Raw genomic sequence first — 26,027 nt, forward strand, 5'->3', positions numbered from 1 at the left:
CTGGAGATTTACTATAGAAGAGTTCCGCCCATGAAGCGCAGGTCTTTGAGGGCAAGACCAGGAGTCTTTTCTTTGGCGTCAGGAAGTGACGCGGGCTAGTGGGAGGAGGAAGGAAGAGACTGGCGCTCGGTCTCGCTCTCTTTCCTGAGGACGCTGGTGGAGAGTGGAGCTAGAAATGCGCTCTCCCCTTAATAGATAGAAATCTAGGCCTTTCTCTCTCTCTTTACCAAATTCTTTATTCTCCTTAATAAATGCTTAAAAGTCTAACTCTTGCTATAATTTACTGGCGACCACTCATTAGATATTTTAGACAGTTTAGCTAGAATTTTAACCCTTAACAACACACACACACATTGTGTTTTATGTAAGGCATTTGTAGTTTTATAAATGTTTGATAATGATGAGTGATGATATCCTTCTTAATTCCTTTGTGGTCAATGAGTGTCGAGCTAGGCTGGATTCTTAGTCTCCATTTACTACAGCATTTGACTTAAGGGAACTTCGATCTCTGGACTATATTAACTAGACAGTGATAGCTTCACTCAGTGCTCATTCTGACCACAGGTATGAGTGAGGATGGAGAAAGAAGCAGCCTTTCAAAAACGAACTTGTATTTTGCTAATTACAATAGCATTTACACGTGTGTATAAAATAGTAATCTGTACATAAACCCATGTGGGACATATGAGTGACAGGAAGGCTTACCGCCAATTACCACACCCTCCATTGATTGTCGTTGCCAGGCTGCTTGACCAGTCAAGCTAAGACTTAGATGAGATGGGAGTCAAAAATTTCATGCCTTCTGATGAAACTGAGCACCACCAGGCCTTATCATATGCTTTTACTCTGCTTTCTAAGAAGGAATGGAGGAAGGGAATAAACATTTATTAAACATCTCCTGTATATCAGACCCTGTGTTAAGTGCTTTTGCAAGTGTTTCTTTTGATCTTCATAGCAACCTTAGGAGGGAGGTGCAATTATTATCCCCATTTTATAATTGAAAAAACTGAGGCAGTCAGAGGCTAAGTAACTTGTTCATGGACACATAGGTGGTGGTATGAGTCTGAGGCCAAATTTGGATTCAGGTCTTTGTGACTCCAGGGCTGGTATCACATTGAACCTGTAAACCTTGCCATATGCCCTGCCTCTCTATACCCTAATACTGTTATGAACCTAGTTATATAACCTGAGAATCTCTGGGCCTTTCCATCTGCTCTGCAATAGAATTTTTTTTGGGGGGGGTGGGCGGGGCAATGAGGGTTACGTGACTTGCCCAAGGTCACACAGCTAGTAAATGTCAAATGTCTGAGGCCAGATTTGAACTCAGGTCCTCCTGAATCCAGGGCCGGTGCTTTATGCACTGTGCCACCTAGCTGCCCTGTAATAGAACTTTAAAAAATATGCTTCCTCCACAGATTGGACTGTGAGCTCCTTGAAGGCAAGGGACCATGTTCCTTTTTCTCTTTGTATCTCTGGCATTTAGTACCAGGCTTAGCACAGAGTAAGCTCTTACTGAACACTTTTCCATTTATTCATTGAGCATGTGTGTGTGTATACATATACACATGCATATGTGTATACATAAGATTTTTGCTTGTTTATTGGTTTGTATATGTATTCTTAAATCTTTCACAATAACTGCAGCCCTCACCTTCTTCCCCAAAGGTTGATAGCTCTGAGGTTCATAACTAACTTTATTAGAGTGTAGATAATTCCAAAAACTTGGATTTCTTTGCCCTGAGTTCCCAAATTGAAAGCTACATTGAAATATGATGTTATCTCCACAACACTGAGCCACCCTGCCATTAAGAGTATGGATAATTGAAAGTTGACTGTATTGGGCTATTGAGGTATATCAAAAGGGAGACAACCAGACCTTGGGATCTAACTAGTTCTAGGTTATAAAAAGCTCTATGATTATTGCCCAGGATCTCAGACAAGCAGTTGCCAAGCTTTCTGGGTCCTACTGAAAGAATGATATTCGGCGTTTGCGTAATGAACTTTCAGAATACATTTCTAAGTTTTTCAACCCAAATGTGCATTTCACCTGGGAAGCTTTCCTTTGGAAAACTGTTTCTGTGGGATTCGGAATTGGGCTGGGATGGCTGTGGAGTGGGGATAGCCTGGTGATTCCTCAATGACTTAATGCTTTATTAAACAGCGATGAGGAAGAGAAGTGAAGGAGAGATCTTAACTAGCATCTCGTGACGCTCTATGTAAGATCTTGGGGCTTATTTCAGTTACATGCATGGCATTTCCTTTCCTTATTAATGATCTACGGGTTTCTGCAGCAGTGAAATGACAGGTAAGTGTAGGCCCCACTTAGAAGGAGTCAGGACTTCCCGGACCTTGGTCTTTTGAATCACTATTGAGAAGCCCGGGGGAAAAAGTAAAAACAAAACATAGTCTGTGAGCTAAAGGTCAAAAAGCTCATGCATGAAAGCCATCTATATATACTCTTCTGTTTTGGTAGCCTTTAAACTCAATGAGGATAGGGATTGTGTCCTAGCTAAACATTGCCTAGTTCAGTGATCTCTATATATTCCCTGAGCACTTCACCAATATTTGTTCAATGAATACATGAAATACATTTTAGAACTCTCTCTCAGAACCTATTCCTCTTCAGCTTTCAGAATCTTTGTCTTCCTTCCAGGCTCTCTGCTTGGTGGCTTCCTTCTCTAAGAAGTCTTACCCAATCCTTCCAGCTGAAAGTGTTCTCTCCCTTCTCAGATGTTCTGAGGATACTTTCTGGATATGTCACACCTTACACTCTCTATTATCCTAATCTATCAGACCCTTTCTACAAATGTCTTAGCACTTAATATATATTATCTCATTTGATCCTCACAATAGCTCTGTGAATTAGATCTTATTGTTATCTTCATGGTATAGAAACTGAGTCTGAGACAAGCTTAAGTGATTTGCCCAGGGTCTCACAAGCTAGTAAGTGCCTGAGGCAGGATTTGAACTCGGGTCATCTAAAGTCTAGTGCCCCATCCACTGTGTCACCCATTTCAATCAATAAATAAACATTTATTTAGCACCTAGTATTTGGCAGGTTCAGTGGCTGGCACCATGTTATATATTTTAGAAAAAAAAAACTATTAAAATTAAAAAAAATAACCAAGGTTGGTGGTATGATCAGGTAATCTTCAGCTATCTGAAAAAAATCATTTCTGTGGATTCCTTCATTCCTCATCAGTGCTAAATATATAAAGGAGACTGAACCCAGGCTTGCTTCATCTTATCCCGTGGAGTATTTGACACACACACACACACACACACACACACACACACACACACACACACACACACACACACGACTTAAAAGAATGAATGAGCCTGTGAAATGGGTTATAGTTGCAAAAGAGTGTAGTGTGTTGTGTTTGAGTTTGGGTGTTCAGATCAGAAAGTTAAGGCAGTCACTTTGTAAAATTCTACTAGCTTAATGTACCTTCCTTGGCAGCAAGCTTTGTACGTTGGAATATGGAGATACTCAGTGTTGAAAAAAGAATAATAATTGCCCTTTTATAGATGGGAAAATATTTTCTGGAAAGTCTAAAAAATGCATCATTATTTCATTTTACCTTATATGAAAGGCTAAATTTTTCCAGTTCTTAGCACAGTGCATGGATGCTTAATGCTTATTGACCAAATGCTTGAAAGCAAAGTATGAGAAGCTTCATTTTACAGAAAGATTGTCCTTGGGGCTCCTGTAGTAAGTCTCTGCCTCACAGAGTTGTTGGGAAGTTTCTAGTGAGAGAGTTATATGTAGCAATTCGCAAATCTATGTCATTTATTTCTATGACTTAACAGTAAACTATCAAGTGCTAGATAATGGTTGACTATGCCAATTGTTGTTATCCATATACCATCAAATATAAAGTGATTCAAATTTTCGGGATCCTAATTTCAGAATGCAAACATTTGTTATTCTCAATACTTTACTGACCTTGTTATTGCTAACTGTCATTGTTCTGATGGTTCTTTGTGTCTCTTTGTGTGTGTGTGTGTTTTTATTTGTAGACCTCATCCGAAAGGCTGTTCAGCAAAGGTTTGAGCACACAAAGAATGACTATCAGAAGGTAATATTCTTTTCAGTCTCTCTGTGTCCTTTGTGTTTTTTTCAAAGTTGGAATGTGCTTTGTCTCAGCTGAAATCAGAGCTGATCATGTCGATGACTCCTTACTAGATTTGTGTGTGATGCCCATTTGGACTTAACCTGTTTGTGGGAAAGTTGAGTTTATGGCCTTGTAGTCAAAATTCCATTAGTGGAATATGTTACATTTCCCAAACTAATAAAATATTTTAAAAGCAGGACCTAAAAGCAAAACTTTGTTCAGAGTGGATTCATTTCAGATTGAAATTCCATAGGTATGGAGTTGACGTCACTCAGCCAGTTGTAACCCCTATTCTCTCTAAGACTAAGCCTCACAATGAACGCTTCTGTTCCTTTAATCTTAGGTTGGTTGTTCAGTGTATGTTGGGGTTGGGAGGGTGGCATGGGGCAGAGAGGAGAGAGAAGCACCAAAGGTGTCCTGGGTAGTAAGGTCGCTAACCAGCTGTCATGTCCTACTTGTGAGTTCTTTTTTCCCCTTATGTGACTTTAAATATCGGCATAATATTTGAGCAATGCCCCCTGGAGAAGGAAATTGACCCGGTACTTCTTGGAAGGCATCAAGGAACTTTAACTAAGGGAGGCATTGACTTATTTAGATGACTCCTGTGTCCCATGAGTGCAGATATTCTAAAGGCACAGCACCCTGGAGACCTCAGATGAGGCATGCTCAGTTAGTGAACAGTGATACTCAGGAAAACACACACTCAGAAACTCCTTGGAGAAGCTCACAGGATGCCTGCATTATGCAAAAGGGAGATTGAAGATGCCATAAATCAGATTCTCCCCAGGATTTTAACCCCTTTTCTGACAGTAAAGTGGGTCTGTACTTAGGGAGGTATGCTTAGTTCTTTAAGCCCACCTAGTTTTGTTTATATATCTCGTGTACGACAGGACCAACCTCAACCCCTCACCCCTGGGAAGGGAAGACACTGTTTTCTCTCTTATAGAATTAATTGGTCTAGTAACTGCAACCTGCAATGTGGTTTGAGTACAATAAATAATATGTCTACTAGCAATGGTTCTGGGTTTTGAGAAAATACTTGCACCATACCCTGAGATTCTAGGGCAGGGGATTTTTCCATGTTTTTTGTACTACGAACTCCTTTGGTAGCCTGGTGAAGACTATGGACCCCCTCTCAGACTAATATTTTCAAATACATGAAAAAAATACATAAGATTATAAGGGAAACCAGTTATATTGAAATAGAGTAATCAGAATATTTTTCCATATAAATATTTTATTATTTTCCAGTTACATTTAGAGATAGTTTTCAACATTTGTTTTTATAAGATTTATGGTTTCAAATTTTTTTCTCTCTCTCCCTTCCCTACCCCTTCCCCAAGACAGCAAGTAATCAATCAAAATATTTTTAAAGCAAGTTCACAGCCCTAAGTTAAGAGACCCTGTCTAGGAGATAGTTCTAAAACCATGGAATTGGCCCTGAGTAGCCTTGGGGCCAAGATTTTAGAAAAGGACAGCAGTTAACTTCTGAGCTAGAAAAACATGAAACATGTGATTGGGGTGATAGAGCAGAGTCTCTGCTTGTCTTCAAGAAAAGCCAGGGTGCCTGGCTCTTTCTGAGTCCACCCCCAGATGGATCAGAACCATGAATAGGGTGGGTATGCTAGCAGCACAGGAGCTGAGCTTGAGAGAAGGTATAGAACTAGATAATTTACCAGGAAACCCCATGGGTATGATCAGAGGATGACTGAAGACTTTAGTGTTGATGGGTAGCAGCAGTATATTCACTGGCTGCTTTGGGGTCTACTGTCCCTTCATCCAGGGAGTGCCTTTTTTTTTTTTTTTTTGCGGGGCAATGGGGGTTAAGTGACTTGCCCAGGGTCACATAGCTAGTAAGTGTCAAGTGTCTGAGGCCAGATTTGAACTCAGGTACTCCTGAATCCAGGGCTGGTGCTTTATCCACTGCACCACCTAGCTGCCCCCCTAGGGAGTGTCTTAGTATTATTACCCTCACCCAAGTGTGGTCTGGTATAAAGAAGGACAGGTTTGGAGTCAGGAAGCCCAAGTTTGAACCCCTTAGGCAAATCATTTCCCTTCCTGGGTCTCAGTTTCCTCAAATGGAAAATGATGTTGGAGAAGATCTACTCTATTTATTTTTCCTTATATTTCTTGGGACTTGTGACTTAACATAAAGATAAGGTTTGGGACTGGTGTGGTGGGAACTCTCCCAGAAGAAAAAATTTCCCTTTGCCAATGCAGATGGTCTCCCTCTCTCCAATTTATACTCTCAGAGAGCATTGAGAGGTTAAGTGACTGGCTCAGAGTCACACAGCCAGGATGTGTTAGAGGTAAGATGTGAACCCAAGTCTTTCTAAATTTGAGACCCACTCTCCATCCACTACCCCATGGTGGCATTCATGATTTAACATCATGTATGCACACATGTATGTTTTTATATTACATGTAATATATTATTGATACTTGTAAAAAAATCATTGCCACTTCAAAATAGCCTGCCCCCATACAACCCCTCCTTTATACCAGAAAGTAGTGTTAGGAAAATAAGCTGACATATTTTCTGCTTATATAATCTGAGACCTTTGAGCAATAGGAGGTAAATATGTGTCATTAGCAGTCTTCTGGAACCAAGATTAATTATTACATCTGAAGGCACATTAATGCATGACCCATCATTCCTAAATGTGGCTTATTTTCTTTTAAATAATTTTCCTTCTGGGTTATGTGGGCAAGGGCTCTTTAAGGGCTGTCCTCTGTCTTTTCCTGTTTGTCACTGCTAAATGTGTATAGCAAATTAATAGGTAACTCTTCCTTCCCCTCCAATCCCACTTGGGGTGATGGGGTCCTTTCCACCTGACCTTGCACCTTATTATCTTTCTTATACATTTACTATGTGCCAGACACTGTGCTAAGTTGAAAATATAAATAAAAGAAAAAAGAAAAACCCTTCAAAAGGCCCTACCCTTAAGGTGCTTACATTCTTCTTCTTCTTTTTTTTTTTTTTTAAGTGAGGCAATTGGGGTTAAGTGACTTGCCCAGGATCACACAGCTAGTGTCAAGTGTCTGAGGCTGGATTTGAACTCAGGTCCTCCTGACTCCAGGGCCGGTGCTCTATCCACTGCGCCATCTAGCTGCCCCTAAGGTGCTTATATTCTAATGGGGGTAAGGTCATAAAAGCATAAAAGGAGTCAAGAGGGAGACCTGAAGAGGGAAGATGGAAAAGTAGCCTGGAGTTTCAGGCCTGAGCCAGTTTAGAAGTAAACGTGACTGAGATGGATACTTTGTTAAATGGAGGTTTGGGTAGGAACTTACCAATTGGAGCAGGGCAGCCTTAAGAATGGAGGGATGGAGAGTGTGTGAAAGGACCTTTGGTAGGGGTGGAAAAGCAGGACCTGTTTAACAGAAATGCTGGGGTCCAGCTTGAACACCCTTCTTAGTGATTAGATTTGATTTTACTTGCCTTTGAGCCATTTCAAAATAAGGAGGAAATTTTGCTACCACTGAAGTTAGCCAAAAATTCCTGCTTCTGGTTCCACAGGATATCCCAACTAGGAAGCTAGGAAAACTTGTCTTTCAGGGTAATCCATGCCTCTGCAATAGTTTGTTTTGTTTTGTTTTGTGGGGGGTTTTTTGTGGGGCAACGAGGATTAAGTGACTTGCCCAGGGTCACACAGCTAGTAAGTGTCAAGTGTCTGAGGCTGGATTTGAACTCAGGTACTCCTGAATCCAGGGCCGGTGCTTTATCCACTGTGACACCTAGCCACCTCCTCTGCAATAGGTATATTGAGCAGTTAGGTGACAGTGGATAGAGTATGGGGCCTGGAATTAGGAAGATTTGAGTTCAAAGCCAGCCTCAGATGCTTACTGAGCTGCCTTGTTTGCCTTTGTTTCCTTATCTGTCAAATGAACTGGAGAAGAAATGGCAAACCACTCCAGTATCTTTTGTCAAGAAAATCCCAAATGCGGTCACAGAGAGTCACACAGGACTGAATAATTGAATGACAACAATTTTTAAGGCAGGGACAGCACTCACTTTTCTGCATAAGTTTTGATTTTTCTTTTTTCAAATTCAGCATCATTACCTTATAGTCACACCCTGAAAGGGTTACAGTAAGGAAACGTATCATCTTTTGGATTTTGTTGGCAAATCCTAAAATAACTGGTCTTTAAGCCTTTTTGACTAACTTACAAATGAATCAGGTCCAAGGCGAGTGCTGTCCTCATCTTCATTTTCATTCTTTGATTTGATCATTTTCATCCAAAGTCTTGAGTTGCCTTGTAGTTAATTCCATTCATTACTGAATGTAAGAGCTTTGTATAGTTTGTTTTGTCAACAGGCAGTCATGTCACCAGACTTGTGTGAAAACCAGGTTTATTAGAAGAGAAATGATGTATGGGAACCCTATGGGGTTCCTTGATTCCACAGAAGTTTACATTTTTATAGTAGCAGGACAAAAGGAGGGGATACCAGAAAGGGGTGTGACATGGGAGGGGCAAAGATGCTGCAAAGGTGGGAAAGGATGCCCATGGGGATGAGCAAGGTGATAGCAAAAGCCTCATTCTTTTCCCTTGGCAATTGCTCTACTTACTATGAAGATAAGGAGGGTCTGCTTGTCTGCAAAGGAGCCCAGCAGCACAAGCATCATCACAGACCAGCTGGAGCCTCTCTTACCCCACAAGGCTGCACAGGGAGTCCAGCCTGGGGTACTACAAACAGCACATTATGTCAGCTCAGGGGGAGGTTCGTCCTTGCCTCCTGCATGCTCTGAGTCCAGAGTTTCTGGAAAACAAAGAAACTCAAAAAGACAAGTTCAGGGGACCCCTTAACAGCCTGTGACAATCTCCACTGATCATCTCTCTATTCACCTTAATTTTTACCTTGACCTGTGCTTAATTCTTAAGTTCTCCTTGTTCATTTAATCACTTTATGACTTTTTCTTTCTTGAAGTTTCTTCTTGGACCAGGTGCAGTCTTGTTTGAGTTACCTACCACTGCCTTTAATTGGGCTCTTTTGTTTTATTTTGATCAACATGAGGGCTTCTTTAATATTCATCACAGTTGTGATGGGGTTTCCAATAATTGGTTACCCATATCTGTACAAGGTAAGTCTGGCTTAATTGTTCTTTCTCAGGTAAAGATGATCCACCCTAGCCTTTGATATACCCCTCTCTCTACCTTCCACTGAGAACAACACATTCTGGGACTCCATAAAGGATAAAGAAGGTGCACTCAGAATGAGGGGTACCTCAGAAAATGTTTATTAAATGAAGATCATCAGACATGTGGAATTGCTAGCCCTCCTAGCAATTACTGAGTACCCATTGTGTGCCTGGTTCAGCTTGGCTTTTCGTGATATGGAGGGAGGAATCAAAGAAATTATAGTTATAGTTCCCAGGGGGCAGCTAGGTGGCGCAGTGGATAAAGCGGATTCAGGAGGACCTGAGTTCAAATGTGACTTCAGACACTTGACCCTAGCTATGTGACCCTGGGCAAGTCACTTAACCCTGATTGCCTGTCTCTTCTCCTCCCCCCCCCCCCATAGTGATTTAAGTTATAGTTCCCAACTTCAAGGAGTTGTGTCTATAAACCCAAAAAGGAGGAAAAGTGCCAAAGCAGACCACTGCTTCAGTGTTTCTGTTGTTCTTTTATGTGGCATAACCAGTTCACCTTTAAAACCAAAGAAACAAAAATTAAAAACCCCAAAAGGGTTTGTTTGGTTCAGTTGGTAGAAACAACTTAATTTTGCTATGTAACTATCATTTGCAGATGCTGTTTTTGAAACTTTATAGATTTTCTTTTGAAAGCTTAGATGTGGCCAGAGCAGACTATGTGACACCTGGAAACTGGACATAGCAGGACCTACACCCTGGTCTGCATAAGGCATAAGGCCGGGGGATTTTGTGGGCTGTGTTGGTACATTAAAAGATATGGCCAGCTTTAGCACTTGATTTGCTGGCCTTCTGGCTTTCCCCTAATTCCATGAACCAGTGCTCACTGTATTATTAAAATGAGAACATACCAGGAGTTTAGATATCTTAAACAGGTTTCATTAAAATTGGAGATATTGCCTTTTCCAATCTATTATGACTGGAAGCCTGGGGAAGACATAGGGTGTTCTTTGCTTTCCCCTTTATTTCATGTTTTTGGGTACTAAGTTGCTATTATTATTATTATTATTATTATTATTATCATTATCATTATTTTATTATCTTCTGCTGGGCTAAGAACAGAGTTGAGTTTTAGCACATCTACTTTTTAATGTCTCTTTTTTTGTCCCCTAAAGACTCTCCCCCACCAACACCTCCTACTTTTTCACAGGAATAGGAAATTGAGAGGGTAAAAGGTTCTTCTAGTTTGACAAGACATTAATGGCCTTATATCCTGAGGTGGAGATGATCCTAGATTCTCAACGGTTCTAGCAGAGCAAACAGTGTGACAGGTCCCACCAGTCTGGAGAAGTCTGGATCACAAGCCTGGTGATAGATCGATTGGGTTTGTTGACAAAGGATAAGCCTAGCTAAAGTTCAGAGGCAGTCGTCACCAGGTCAGTCAGAGGGTGAGGAATTTTTGGTTACAGCAGCTCTCAGAGTTAACCAGAGTTATGCCTTAGAGGAGTTGCCGTCTGAATTGGGGGCAGGGGATATCCTCATGGTCATGGTTGCTTAAAGTACTACTGAAGAGAGATTTAGACCAGGAAGTTTTAATTGGTTCTTTGTGTTCCAGGCCTGTGGCACTCCCACCTCCTGTCTTCTTGCTTTTCACTAGCTGTCCACCATCCCTAGAATGTTCTTCCCCTTTATCCCTACCTCCTGGCATCCTTCAAGACTCAACTTAGATTTCCAGCTTCCTTAAGGGGCCTTTCTTAATTCCTCTACTGCTAGTGCATTCCCTTCAAGAATATCCCCAATTTATGTTGTATATATCTTGTGTGTTCATAGTTTTTTCATGTTTTTCCTCTTATTAGAAAGTTAGCTCCTTGGGGGCAGAGATTATGGGTTTTTTTTCTTTGTGTCTCATCCCTTAGCACAATGCCTGGTACATGCTAAGTGTTTCATAAACCCATGTTGTTGATGGAGTCTGCAGACCCTACAGGAATCTGTGGCTAGATTTTAGGCGTGTCCATGAATTTAGATATGAAAAAAATTAAACCTTTATTATTATATGGTTGGTTTTCAACATAAGATTGTGTATTATATGCATCTAAGAAAATTATGCTGAAAAAGGGGTCCATAGTCTTCACCAGACTCCCAACTATGTACACAACACAAAAAAAGACTTAAGAAGTCTTAATTTAGAGTCTGATAGCCTTACTTGCACAGTCTATGAGTGGCAGAAAATCACTTACTGATAGCATTAAGAGAAATTAAAACCTAAATACAAATGCCAGAAGTACCAATACTTTTAAAGATTTGTAACTTCTTCATTGTGGGCTCCATTTCTTCTGTCATATATTGCATACTATTCCATATTTTTAACATATATATGGTTTTATGATTTATCATGGTCAAAAAAATTCATTAACTGGTGACCAGTTTTCTGGTGATCAGTTTCTGAACTTTGATAAGGCTTGTTCTTGGATAAGCTTCCCTTGCTAGGCCCATTCTGGAAGCCCATTGACTTGGGAGAACCCTGGACTCCTTCAGCTCTCTGCAGACAGAGTTTTTGAGAGCTCAGAATGGACAACTCCACTCGATGATGAGGAATGAAATAAAATTGGGTTTGAGTGGAGAAAAACAAGACTACCCCAAGAGAGAAAAAGGCATTGTTATATTTCCGCTTCCCTCTTTTACATGTCTGTCATGTATACCTTCTGTTAAAGATAACTTAGTTTTAGTTAGGCATTAACTATTTCCATGACTTTTCATTTGTGTGTATTTTGTTTGTTTTGTTTTTTGCTGCACGCTTCATCTGCTTTGGTTTCCACAGCCAGAATTTATAGTCTTGACACTGAAGGTAATTGACCCTCTCGCTATTATTCTCTGTTATACTCATTGTCAAATGTTCTATGATGTAGTATTTGTTGTGATGATTTCAAAGAAATATGCATGGTTTCTATTCTACCTTGATATCTTCTCTAATGCCTAAACCATGCCTAAACCATTAGGATTTTAAACTTTTGTGAATTCATCTATGTATGTATGTTATGTGTGTATGTATTTTTATAATGTGGATTTTGGTCATACATACACAATTAGAAATTATTCCCTAGAAAGTTAAAGTTTTTCAATGTATTAAGAAATAACATTATTTTTAAGAGCCACTCGAATAAAGTGAAAACTACCTGTTTGTATCTGTGTATACAATTAAGGATAAAAAAAAATGTTTTTTAAAGAACTAGAAAAACAATTATGAGTATTCAGTGAGAATTTACAATATAATATTAATGTAAGAACTGAGTGTATATGACTGGATTTCTGCCAGTGTGGTAACTCTAGAAGTCAAGTTACAAAAGCTTTGTGATGCAATAAATTTAAAGGGTACTTCAAGAAACCACATATTGTTTTAAAGTTGTCCCCAGATGAGTGACGGGTGATGTTGATCATTGTTCAGTCCATTTTGTTTGGTGATTTTTTTTTACCTTTTTCTGCTTGAAGGGAGACAACTTCAAGTATTACATTCCTCCTGACTCAGTTTTGTTTGGAGTTTTCTCTCAAATTGCCATGGGAAGGCTTTATCAGAAAAAAAACCAACCCAAAGCAAAACAAAAAAAAGAAAACCTCACACAGAACTCCCCTCATTTTTATTCGCCTTGCTGCAGAAAACATTGTTATATTGAGTTGCCCGTCAAACGTATACTGCAAAGTTCCTAGTTTCTCTTATTATGCAAATGCATTGCTTTGAGCAAATATAAGTAATTATCTGCATACACTCCAGAAAAGAGATGAATTTTCTGAATCTAGTTACTTTCTTTTCATACTATATTTTGGGATCCTGTTCTCTGGGTTTAAGGCAAGATGAGCCTGGGCTCAGGAAAGATATTACTGGGTCACTTAATTACTTGCCAAGTCATCTTGGCTCTTAGGAAAGTAGTCATACATGAGCAGCCATATTGGGTCATACCTATAGTCTCTGCTATTATTGTCAGCAGAAACCCTTAAAAGTGTGCTGTGGAGGAAGGGAAGGTGGGGATGATTATATTCCCTGCTGTCAATGTTAAAGATGAGGTCTTTTCTTGTTTTTGTTTTTTTAATTGAATTATTTTTTTAACAAAAAAAAAATTATCATCAGTTCCAAATTTTCTCTCTCCCCAGCCCATTGAAAAGGCAAGTAATATGATGCCAATTATATGTGGGAAGTCATGTAAAATATATTTCGCTATTAGCTATGTTGTAAAAAAGGAAGAAAAATAAAATGAAAAAATAGGCTTCAGTTTTCACCTAGAGTTCATCCATTTTCTCAATGACTTCTAGCCTTTCTGAGTAGCAATTTTTGGATTCCTCATTTAAAAATTCTCCAGTCCCTTTTTTGATTCCATTTGTACCATTCCTTGGTTGAACACGTTCTGTAAGTTTGCTCCCCACTGTGGGAAGCAGTATTTTCCTTTATTTGTGTTAACCTAAGCATCTCAGGAGGCCTCAAAAACAAGACAAGCCCTCTCCTATTCGCGAAAGTCAAACCATTTGCTTTGGATCTAGAACTGAGCATTCTGATCTCTCCTATGTCCCAAGAGAACAGAAGCCACAAAGAAGTTCCAGCCTCCCCTGTTCCCTTTGCCATCTTTCAGAGAACTCGTTTTTATCTGCTCTCTTATGGATTTTGAAGAGACTCAATCATGGGATGGTAGAGTGGTGGTCTATGACACGAGAGCCGTGGGGCGTGCCCTAACACCTCCTGTTCCTTCTGTTTGACTGCCAGGTTGCCCACTATGAAATCGGTTTTATTCTTTTGGCTGGCCTGGGATTGCTGTTTGTTGTGCTTATACCTCTCGTGGGCCTGTGCTTTTGCATGTGCCGTTGCTGCAACAACTGTGGAGGGGAGATGCACCAGAGGCAGAAGAAGAATGGGGATTGTCGCAGGCGCTGTTTTGCCACATCACTCTTTGTGGTTTCCTTGATAATGAGGCAAGTAAGATAATGTATAGCTCTCACTCTTGTTTATGCTTCTACAGAGTTGATGCCCCTGGCTCGGAAGCATGTTTAGAAAACTGAAAAATAAAAAGAAATGTCTTTCGATGTCTGTCTTTTTCCAGAGCAGCAAGTATAATGCAGATAAAGGTACTCTGGACTCTAGAGCTAGGAGAAACCTGGGTTCAAATCTTCCCTCTGACACTCACTTGTTGTGAGACCCTAGTCAAGTCATTTAATCTCTCTGAACCTATTTCATCCTCTGCAAAATGGGATAATTCTGCCTGTAGCACTTGGCATCACAGGGTTGTCTGTGAGGAACCCATGAGATAAAATAATCAAAATGCTTTGCATGTCTTAAATCATTGTGTCAGTGTCAGTTTTTATTCAAGCCCTTTGAACGTTATGGTTGTGTGTGTGTGTGGTCTCTTTCAATAACTTGTTTAATGTTCAATATCTCCCATCGTTTAAAAATTTTGGCATTGAAAAGGATATTAGAAATCATCTAAATTTAGTCTCCTGCCTCTTGGTAAATATCTTGGAAAGTGTCCATAGCACCTCTGACTGAACACTTGAAGTGATATGGAACTCACTGATTTATGATGCACTATATTTCATTTGGGGATAATGTCCCTTTCATAGAATCAAGGTTTCAGAACTTTTGGGAACTTCTTACATGGAGCCAAAATCTTCTGCCAAGTAATTTCTGTCCATTAGTTCTACCTAATTGAATTTTAATGATAATGATCTTAATAATAACCGGATATCTGTTTTTTGGTGCATAACTAGAAATAGTTATGCAAACATAAAATAATTATGCTTTTGATTTAAAATCAAAACAACAAAAAAGAGTTTTGGAGATGGATGTGACATGAAAGATCTTGAAGGAGTTCGGGCTGATGCTTTTGATTTTTGGAATAGAAATATACCAAAGAGTCTACTACCTTTTTTTTTTTTCCCCTTCAGTTCTAACAACCCCCTCTCCCCCCAATTGTGTTCCATCATAAACATGCTATTTTAGGCTCGTGGAATTTGTTGAGCCCAAATGCAATCTCTCAGTGAATGCAGTTACATATAATATTCTAAGGACATAGCTTCAGATACAAGGTTTGATAGCTCCTTATTACTTGATTTCTCCTCTTTATAAGTAATATGTTTGTTTGGTTTCATTAAACTTATTGTTTTCTATCTGTTAATATGCAGTCTCAGATTAGAGGTATGACAGATTGTACCTACATGGAGGAACACAGAATTTAGAGCTAGAAGGGCCCCTTATCTCCTTTATAAAGTGGCTATACTGATAGTATGTTTATATATAACACATATTATGTATATTATTAAAATATAGTTTCTCTTATCTCCCTCCTTTCTTTTCCGTCTCAATTTATATATGTATGTATGTATGTATGTATAGCCTGCCTTTATCTGTCTATCCATCTATCCATCTATCCATCCATCCATCCATCCATCCATCCATCCATCCATCCATCCATCCATCTATCCATCTATCTATCTAGAGCCTTATGAGCAATAACTACAGGTTGTACCTTCATTTAGGATCATAGGGTTTACTGCTGACAGGACCCTAAGCTTCTTCATCAAGTGGCTCTCCTTATAAACAAACAAAGTGGAAGATGGTCAAAGTCTATTGTTCATATTTATTAAGCTCCACTGTGGGCAAGATTGTCAGTGTAGTTTCCTAAGTATTTCATCTAATATGTATGAGATGTTGGAGATATAAGTATGTACAAAGAATGAAACAACCCCTACTTCTAAGGAGCTCACATTCCAATGAGAAGATATGCACACATTAATATATAACATATATATGAAGTGAATAATACAAATAGGTACCAAGTAATTATTTACAAGATTGTGTGGGGGGGAGTTCACTAGGATTTGAGTAGAAAAGACCAGGCAGATTATGGTCCTTGAAATGCATCTTAAAATAATATAAGGATTCTGAGATAGATGTAAAGAGAGAGTACATGGTATAGTCAGTGCGAAATCACTGAGATGAAGAAAGGGGTATTGTGTGTGAAGAAAAGGGAAAAGGCTGGTTAGGCTTAGTCAAAGAGTACAAGAGGGAGAGTTGTGTCTAATAAGCCTGGAAAGGTGAGTTGGGTGTGTGGTAAGTTTACATTTTTTTTTTTTTTTGGTGAGGCAATTGGGGTTAAGTGACTTGCCCAGGGTCACACAGCTAGTAAGTGTCTGAGGCTGGATTTGAACTCAGGTACTCCTGAATCCAGGGCCGGTGCTTATCCACTGCACCATCTAGCTGCCCCTGTGAGTTTACATTTTGATTAGAAACAGTAGGAAGCCACTGGGGTTGGTTGAGTAAGGAACTAACATGCCAAAACTGTGCTTAATGAAAAATACTTTAGCAGCAGTTTATGCAGGTGAACTAGAGTTGTAAGACATTTGCGTCTGAGAGACCCATTAGAAGGCTGTTTCAATAATCTAAGTGATGGGGACGTGACATAAGGTGGCAGCTACATGAATAGAAAGAAGGGATCAGATGTGAAAGATGCTGCGAAGGTGGAAGTGGCTTGATTTGGCAATTGATGTAGATATGCAGGAGGAGGAATGTGAGGAGTCTAGGATATGAACAAGTTTATGAACATGTTAGATTACAAATATCGGTGCTATTGATAGAAACAGAAAACTTGTAGATGATCCAGCTGTCAATGTGCCTTCTTCCAATACCACACAAATAAGACCAGAGAAGGTAAGTGGTAGAGGAGGTATCCAGAGTTGGGGTATAGAAAAAAATGAGCAGTTGTCAGCATAAGATAGCAGAGTATTAGACAAACTGTCAAAGAGAGGAAAGTAAGATAGATGGAAGCAGAGTTGAAAGACCAGGGTGATTCTGGAAGAGAAGTAGAGTACTTTAAAGTTGTGGTGTGTAGGGGGCAGCTAGGTGGCGCAGTGGATAAAGCACCAGCCCTCGATTCAGGAGGACCTGAGTTCAAATGTGGCCTCAGACACTTGACACTTACTGGCTGTATGACCCTGGGTAAATCACTTAACCCTCATTGCCCTGAAAAAAAAAATACCAAAACAAAACAAAAAAAAGTTGTGGCGTGGATGAATATGTAGGTGCAGGAGAAAATAGGAAGTTGTGTTCAGAAAGAGGAATTTCTGAGTTCTGGATCATGGACAAGAAAAATTTGCGAGTGATAATGTAGTTGAGAGAATTAGTGTCCCTGTGTGTTGAGTTGGAATGATGGTACAAGTCATGTGAGTTGAAGAAGTTGATGAAATGGGAAGTTTTTAAAAGTATTTGAGGGGATAACAATATATGTATTGGAATTTCCAAGTATGAGAGCTGAAAGGAAGATCATGAGCTAGACATCTCAAGGAAGAAAAATTACCCAGAAGCTGGTAGAACACTGCCACCAGGATCCGATTTGGTGATATGTCTAGACAGAGTGAAACTGGGAGGAAAGGTGAATGAGTGATGACAACAGGGAGAGTTTTAGAAGTCACAGCAAAGAACAAAGAGTATGCCTCTTCCTGATCTTGGTTCAGTGTATTTGGGTACGGCAGAGAGGACATTAGTGAAGGCACACCTGCTACTACAGAGGGTGGTTGGGAACACAGAGTCTTCTGGAAGGGGTCATTCAGATTTTCATGATTAGAAGGAGATGCAGGGGCAGCTAGGTAGTGCAGTGGATAAAGCACCAGCCTTGGATTTAGGAGGACATGACTTCAAATCTGGCCCCAGACACTTGACACTTACTAGCTGTGTGACCCTGGGCAAGTCACTTAACCCTCATTGCCCCAATCCCCCCCAAAAAAGAAGGAGATGGAAGGAATGTGACAGGAAGAGACCCAATACAAATGGCAGCTTGCTAATAATAGAGTATACAATGGAAGGGGCTGGCAGAGCAGCATATAGGCACACATGAGATAAGATGGAGGTGACTGTGATGAGGGAGCAAAGCATAGTAGTAGAGTGAGGAAGTTTGCATCCAGGGAGCTTTCAATGCTCATTGACAGAGATTCAGAGAGAAGGAAAACAAAGTTTGCTAGCCATAGGACCATAGATAGGATATGTTCCTGAGTCCTAGCTCAGATATTAGTTGCATTTTTTTTTCTCTTTTTAACAGGGCTGTGGTCCTGGGTTGGTCATTCATTGTCAGATGACGGGAGGTCTTTTAGCAATGGCCCACCTTGAATGTGAGGGACTGAATTTTGATGAATTTGCCCACCCTTCTCATCAGGAAGGGCATCTCAGTTCTGCTGGTATTTTCTTTGGGGATGATGGTGGTGGAAGGGAGTAGAGTGCAGTAAGCTACTAGTTCTTTTTTTCTTTTTGCTGGGCAATGAGGGTTAAGTGACTTACCCAGCGTCACACAGCTAGTAAGTGTCAAGTATCTGAAGCCGGATTTGAACTCATGTCCTCCTGAATTCAGGGCCAGTGCTTTATCTACTGCACCACCTAGCTGCCCCGAAGCTACTAGTTCTAAGGAATGGAAGGTTCTACATCTTTTGGTGGGGTGGGTTTAAGCCAGGTAGCTAGATGGTCAGTTTTGGGGTAGAGTAGCACTTTCTGGCAATAGTGGTGGGGATGAGAAGGCGAGGTCCTTAGGAGATGGTAGGAGGGTGGGACACTAAGACATGCTCTCTTAGTTCAGGAAGACACAGCCCAGCTTCTCTTCTGTTGGCTCATGGAAGCCTTGATTCTCACTTGCTCTTTCTCTCAGACTGAGAGACTGATTTTGCCCAGGCTCACTCATCTAGTTAATGTCAGAAGCAGGAATTGAAACCAGGTCTCCCTGACTCCACGCTCAACATCCTATATACTAAGGATATGAGTAACCATAGGTGAAAAATGGTAACCCTTGCCCTGAAACAGGGTGTCCAAGACATGGCACATATGCAATAAGTATAACATAAGACAGAATGTGAGAGGAACATGAAAGAGATCCAAATAAAAGGCTCTAGGAGAGTTTGAGAAGGGAGAGGGTATTTTCAGTTGGGAGGATCAAGAAAGACTACCTGAATATAAATATACCTATATACATATGTATCTTTCTAACCTTAATAGTGGTATGCCATATGTTAGACTGTACATTCGGTCTTGAAGGAAAAAGGTCATTTAGGAAATGAAAGAATCGTGATTCTATATACATTTCCTTATGAAAAGAACTTAGCTGTCATTTGCATAAGTGCTCCTCATGTGAAATGCAAGATCTTGGAAATTCATGGACTCCTGCTAGACTATTATTAACACTGGTATATCTTCATGAAGGCAGAATCTTAGTTAAAATGACAATATTCAGAGAAAGGTGAATTCTTTCAAAATTGCCCTCTGAACAACTTTTGAAAAAAATGCCTCAAATTAGATTTTGGAGTGACAGAAACCAACAAAAGGTCAGGGTGAGACATTTTTCCGGCCTAAGGAAAATTGGGAGGTTAGCAGTAGAAGCTTGTGACACCAGGTGGAAGCCTGTCTGGAGCCCACACATACCGTGGTAGTAACAGCAGCTGTAGCAGCTTAAGAAACTCAGCCCAGAGATGGTAAGGAGATCACAAAACTTGTGAGAAAAGGATTATAAGGAGCCTTTTGCTGGCACCAGGTACAGCTGGCACTGATAACAACCCTTTTTTTTCAATCTTAATATTATTCTATTTTTCCAGTTACATGTAAAGATAGTTTTCAACATTCATTTTTATAAGATTTTGAATTCCAAATTTTGCTCCCTCCTTCCCTTCCCTCTCCCTTCTTCCGCAAGATAGCCACCTGATTGCAACTCTTGTCCATATGCACTTCTGAATTGCAATTCCAGGGCAGAGAAGAGTGCTGGGGGCCAGTCACAAGGGAGCAAGGACCCTGGTCACATTTCCAAAGCAAAAAGGTGTGAGGACTTATGGTTACAAGGGACATGGGGCTCTTCCTTGATAAAGCCAGAGGGCAAACTAAGAGAGCAGTGATTATTCCTTTCCCTGCATCACACCACCTTGGAAGCACCAAAAACTAGAAAAACCCCAAACTAGGTCTGAAAACAAGGCATAAAGAAGCCTAAAGATTGAAAAAATGCCTTCCCACTTAGAGGTGAGCAGAGTTCAACTTTAACCTAAAGTTCAAAGTCAAGAAATAAGGTGGGAAAATGAGCAAACAACAAAAAAAAAGAACTTGACCATCAAAATCTATTACAGTGGCAGGGAAAACCAAGACATAAAATCAGAAGATGGCAATGTGAAAAATCAGTTCAAACAAAACTTGCAAGGAAAATGCTAATTGGATCCAAGCATAGGAATCCTTGAAAGTCTTAAAGAAATGAATGGTACAGGAAAAATTGAGAAAAGGAATGAGAGTGCTGCAAGAAAATTATGAAAAGAGAACACTTTGGTAAAAGAGGCACAAAAAATACTGAAGAAAATAACACCTTAAAAAAATAGAATTAAGGGGCAGCTAGGTGGTGCAGTGGATAGAGCACTGGACCTGGATTCAGGATGTCCTGAGTTCAAATCCGGCCTCAGTAGCTGTGTGACTCTGGGCAAGTCACTTAACCCCAATTGCCTCACCAAAAAACAAAAACAAACAAACAAAAAAATAGAATTGTCCCAATGGTAAAAGAGGCATAAAAATTCACTAAAAGGACTCCTTTTAAAATGGAATAGGTCAAATGGAAAAGGAGGTATAAAAAATTCACCCAAGAAAGGAACTCCTTAAAAAAAAACAGAATTGGCTAAATGTAAAAAAGAGGTACAAAATTTCACTGAAGAAAATAATTTTTTGAAAATTAGAATTGGTTATATGAATTGGGCATATAGAATTGGTCATATGGTTAATGACTCCATGAGAAATCAAGAAACAATAAAACAAAGTCAAAAGAATGAAAAAATTAGAAGAAAATGTGAATTATCTCATTGGAAAAACACATTTGGAAAATAGAAGAGACATAATTTAAGAATTATTGGACTGAGGGGGCAGCTAGGTGGCAGAGTAAATAAAACACCGGCCCTGGATTCAGAAGGACCTGAGTTCAAATTCAGCCTCAGAAACTTGACACTAGCTATGTAACCCTGGGCAAGTCACTTAACCCTCATTGCCCCACCAATAACAATAATAACAATAACAACAACAACAATAATAATAACAATAATAATAACTGGATTGCCTGAAAGCCATGATAAAAAAAAGAGCCTAGGCATCATCTTTAAAGAAAGGAAAACTGCCCTGATAATCTAGAATCAGCAAGCAAAATAGAAAATGAAAGAATCTACCAATTACCTGTTAAAAGGGATCCAAAAATGAAAACTCCCAGGAATATAATAGTCAAATTCTAGAGTTCCCACGTCAAAGGAACACAGTTAGCATCAAAGAAGATTTAGTAGTTTCCATTTTAAGTGATAAGGTAGTTTGAAAAATGATACTCTGGAGGGCAAAAAAGATAGGATTACAACCAAGAATCTGAGTATAGTCCTTCAGGGGGGAAATGACTATTTAATGAAATAGAGCACTTTCAAGCATTCTTGATGAAAAGCCCAGAGCTGGGTAGAAAATTTGACATTCCTTGAAAATTTTGACAAGCCTTGAAAAGCATAAAAAGTTAGACATGAAAGAGCAATCATAAGGGTCTCTAAAGTTAAACTGTTTACATTTCTGTATGGGAAGATATATATAACTCTTAAGAACATCATTATTATTAAAGTAGTTAAAAGGAGTTTACATAGAGGGCATGGGTATGAGTTGCAGTGATTTCCAAAACAAGGGGGTGAGAAAAAAAGCTATGGAAGAAGGGGGATGAGAGAGGTAAACTAGGGAAATTTTCTCACATAAAAGAGGTATGCAAGGAAGAACTTTTACCATAGAGGTAACAATGGGTAGTAGGGTGGGCAGTGCTTGAACCTCACTCTTAATTGGTTCAGAAACAGGGAAGAATATACACACATTTATATAAATGTATATCATTTGTATGTATATGTGTGTTTGTATGTAGCACACACTCAGTTGTGTATAGAATTGTAACTTATCCAACAGGGAAATAGGAAGGAAAAGGAATTGAAGTGGGGTGGTGGGATGATATAAGGGAAGCAGTGATTATAAACAAAATACTTTTGAGGACTGACAGGATAAAAAGAGAGAAAAAGCCACAGAAGAGAATGGGATAGAGAGCAATACACAGTAATCATAACTGTGAATGTGAATGGGATGAGCTTACCCATAAAATGGAAGCAAATAGCAGAATGAATTAGAAAACAGAATCCAACAATATGTTCTTTACAAGAGAGAGATGCACTTGAAATAGAAAGACACACAGAATTAAAATAAAGGGCTGGAACAGAATCTAATATGCTTCATTTGAACTGGAAAAAAAGACAAGGGTAGCAATTATGATCTCAGACAAAGTATGGGAAAATAGACTAAAAGAGATAATTAGGGAAACTAAATTTTGATAAAAGGTACCATAGATGATGAAGTAATATAAAACAAATTTACAAAAGATTTCTCAAATATATAGAGTATAGAACTAAGAAATTTACAAAATAAAGTGCCATTCCCCAGTTGTTAAATGGTCCAAAGATACAAATAGGCAGTTTTCAGAAATAGATATCAAAGCTATCTATAATCTTATGAAAAAAAAATACTCTGTTAGAGAAAGGCAAATTAAAGCAACCCTCATGTACAACCTCACACTTATCAGAAATGTTAAACACTGGAGGGGATGAGAGAAGAATAGGTACTCTAATGAACTGTCAGTGGAGTAGTGAACTGTTCTAACCATTCTGGAGAATAATTTGAAACTAGGTCAAAAGAACTATAAAATTATGCATAACCACTACTTTTGTCTCTATCCCAGAGAGATCAAAGAAAACAGAAATGGACCTATACATACAAAAATATTTATAGCAGCTCTTTTTATGGTGGCAAAGAATTGGAAATCAAAGAGATGCTCATCAACTTGGGAATGGCTGAACAAGTTGTGGCATATGATTGTGCTGGAGTGCTATTTTGCTGTTGGGGAAATGATGGGGGGTGGGGTTTCAGACAAATATTCCAAGACCTATGTAAACTGATGCAAAGAGAAGTGAGAACTGGGAGATCATTGTGCCCAGTGAGAGCAATGTTGTAATGATAATTTACTATGAAAACCTTGGCTCCTCTGATCAATACAATGATCCAAGATAATTCTAAAGGATTTGTGATTTAAAAAAAAAAATGCTTCTCTCTCCCCCCCCCATAGAGGGCACTGATGAACTCTGCAAATTGAAGAATAATTTTCTCATTTTCTTTTTCTTGCCCATTAAAAAAAGATAATGGTTAATAAGGAAATATGTTTCTATGATTTACCAAGTAAAATTGATATATTGATTTCCTTCTCAGTGGTAGGAGACTGGGTGAAAGGCAGGTAGAGAATTTGGAATTCAAAATTTAAAAAGAAAAGAATGCTTAAAATATAAATTTCAAAAAATATATTTTTAAAAACTAAAATTGCAAGTTGATGATCATGGGTAATCTGTTCTGGACAAAAATAATGATATTAGATAGCAGCATTATTTAAGAAATAAACAAAACATTGGTTTTGATGATTCAAAGTCTGAGTCCTAATTATAAATTCTGTTCTCTTTAATCACAGTGGGGAAGGGCTAAATTTTACTTTGTGCTTGGATGTTTCTCAGTGAGCTTTGGGGTTAGGATAGCATAAAAGTTCATAGTGTAGCATCATGTTCAAGATCTGAATTCCCTTCACACTTGCTGCTTATGGCAGTCTAGGATAGAGTCAGTGTTAATGCCAGATGCCTCACTGTCAATTCTTCCTCTAAAGTGTCCTTAGGAATGAACAGCTCCTGGAGCTGTGGGAGATCTGCCACCTCCCCAGCTACAAGAGAAAAAATGTCAATTAAGGCCAGAATACTTGTCATCCCCAGCAAGGAGCCCTGAGCATTTCCTGTAAGCCATGGAATTCAACTTCATTTGCAGACATATGGCGTAGTGTTGCTGATTCTGTAGACATGTCCTTACTAATAAGCTTTAACTGAGAAAGTGTCATTCTGAAAAGCCTAGAAATAGGTTGGTTTTCCCCAAACCTTTTTTAAAAAATTGTTTTAGATAAACAGCAGCTGCCTGTTTCATTCCTACTTAAGATATTTGAGATAATTATGGGAGCATGTTTTACCTGGTGTCTATCATTCAACATATATCTATATCTAAATATATGTATAAAATAGTGACTTTTATTTGCAAAAAGATTAGCTTTTTTTTCCTATTTTGGGTTTTTCCTTTTCCTGGACTTCAAACCCATAGTGGCCAGATCTCTTAGACATTCTTTCCTAAGTGGCTGAATTATTTACATCATATTTAAAATGTCAAAATATATAAAATTTATAAACCTGTTAAAGTCCTCAACCCAGAAATAGGCTTGACTTCCATTCATGCAAATAATGAGGCTAAATTTATCTTCCTTTTTTTTCTCTTTTGTTCTTGAGAACTCATTAGCATCAAACAGGATTTTTTTTTGTCTATAGAATTCTTTATTATGTCATTTGCATCCAATCTATGGTAGTTTTTCACTCCTCTCCAGCCTCCAATTGAAATTCAACCTCAAATCAATTTGACCAACATTTCTTAACTGTTTCCTTTATGCAGAGTACTGTGCTTAGGCTATAAGGGGAGAGGAAGTTTAAAAAGACATGGTAGACATGGTCCCTGCTCTCATAGAGTCTATAGTCTAGTAGGGGAATATGATAACTGTACAAATATCTTGGGCAGTGACTGTATTTTGCCTTTTTGGGGGGTATCCTTTGTGCTTAATATTTGACACTTAATAAAGGTTTATTGATTAATTGATTTAGGAAACTAGCGAAGGGATTATGTTCTGTATAGAGTTTGCTTTGATCTTTCAAGGTATTGGCAGGAAGTCTACAGTCTAGGGTCTAGGTGGGAGAGCAGATACAGGCATTTCAATTCTATGAATGATGAGAACATAGACACTGAAGGAGACTATAGAGTGTATGAATTAACTCTAAGTAGCTCGATTTGGACAGAGCATAGGGCAAAGAAAGGCCAACCTATGGTTCAGAGGAAGGGTACAGGAGTCAGATTCAGAAGAACTAGGTGTGATTCTTGGCTTTTTCTTCTTATCCCTGCCTCCCCCAATCTGCCCTCCCTTTTATCAGCCCCTCTCTGTTTTCTTTACCCTGTTCTCCCCTGCTGCTGCCCTCCCTTCTATCAGTCCCTCCTTTTTCCCCTTACCCTTTTAATTCCCTAAAGAATAAGCTAAATTTTTTTATACAAATGAACATATATGTTATTCCCTCTTTGAATCAAATCTAATGAGAGTAAGGTTGAAACAATGTTCACCCCTCCCTTCTTTCCCTCTATTGTAATAGATTTTTTTGCACCTCTTCATATGATGTAATTAACCCCATTCCACCTCCCCTTTCCTCTTCTCCCCACAAACTCCTTTTTTTACCCCTTAATTTTCTTCATATCATCACACCAAAATTTATATTTATACTGTACAATACAATACAATTTATGTTTATACTGTAAAGTTGCTATGTATATGGTGGCTAAGATTCTAGCTATACTGTCTAAAAATCTAATGAGCGGTCGCCAATAAATTAGAAGCTTTAGCAAGAGTTTAGACTTCTAAGCATTCATTAAGGAGCATAAGAATTTGGTGAAGAAAGAAAGAGGCCTATCTATCTATCTTTGGGAGCCAGCAGCTCCTGCTCCACTCCCCCCTAGCGAAAGAGAGTGAGAAAGCCAACCTCGCCCCTTCTTTGTCCCACAAGCCTCCTGTGAAACTGGGAACATCCCATCCACACACACACAGCTCCAAGCTAATTGTCTGGTAGCTTTGATCGACAGTACCCACGAGCAAACCACTTCCTGAAGCCAAGGAAC

General features: G+C 39.2%; 1 protein-coding gene across 15 annotated transcripts in view; it reads left to right on the forward strand.

Annotated features, from left to right (window-relative positions):
* The window catches only part of PROM1 (prominin 1), a 168,343-nt gene that overhangs the window by 69,391 nt on the left and 72,925 nt on the right, over positions 1-26,027 (forward strand). For 11 of the 15 annotated variants that reach the window (XR_006353624.1, XM_043972684.1, XM_043972682.1 and 8 more), the window contains 3 exons: positions 4,027-4,085; positions 12,027-12,053; positions 13,956-14,161. Coding sequence is in view for 14 of the 15 variants with exons in the window: in XM_043972684.1 (XP_043828619.1) it covers positions 4,027-4,085; positions 12,027-12,053; positions 13,956-14,161 (292 nt within the window). In the remaining variant the exon portion in view is untranslated. The remainder of the gene's footprint in view (positions 1-4,026; positions 4,086-12,026; positions 12,054-13,955; positions 14,162-26,027) is intronic. The other 4 variants (XM_043972690.1, XM_043972692.1, XM_043972696.1 and 1 more) reach the window with 2 other exon arrangements.

Source organism: Dromiciops gliroides, chromosome 6 (assembly GCF_019393635.1).
Source record: "Dromiciops gliroides isolate mDroGli1 chromosome 6, mDroGli1.pri, whole genome shotgun sequence".
Classification (NCBI taxonomy): Eukaryota; Metazoa; Chordata; class Mammalia; order Microbiotheria; family Microbiotheriidae; genus Dromiciops; species Dromiciops gliroides.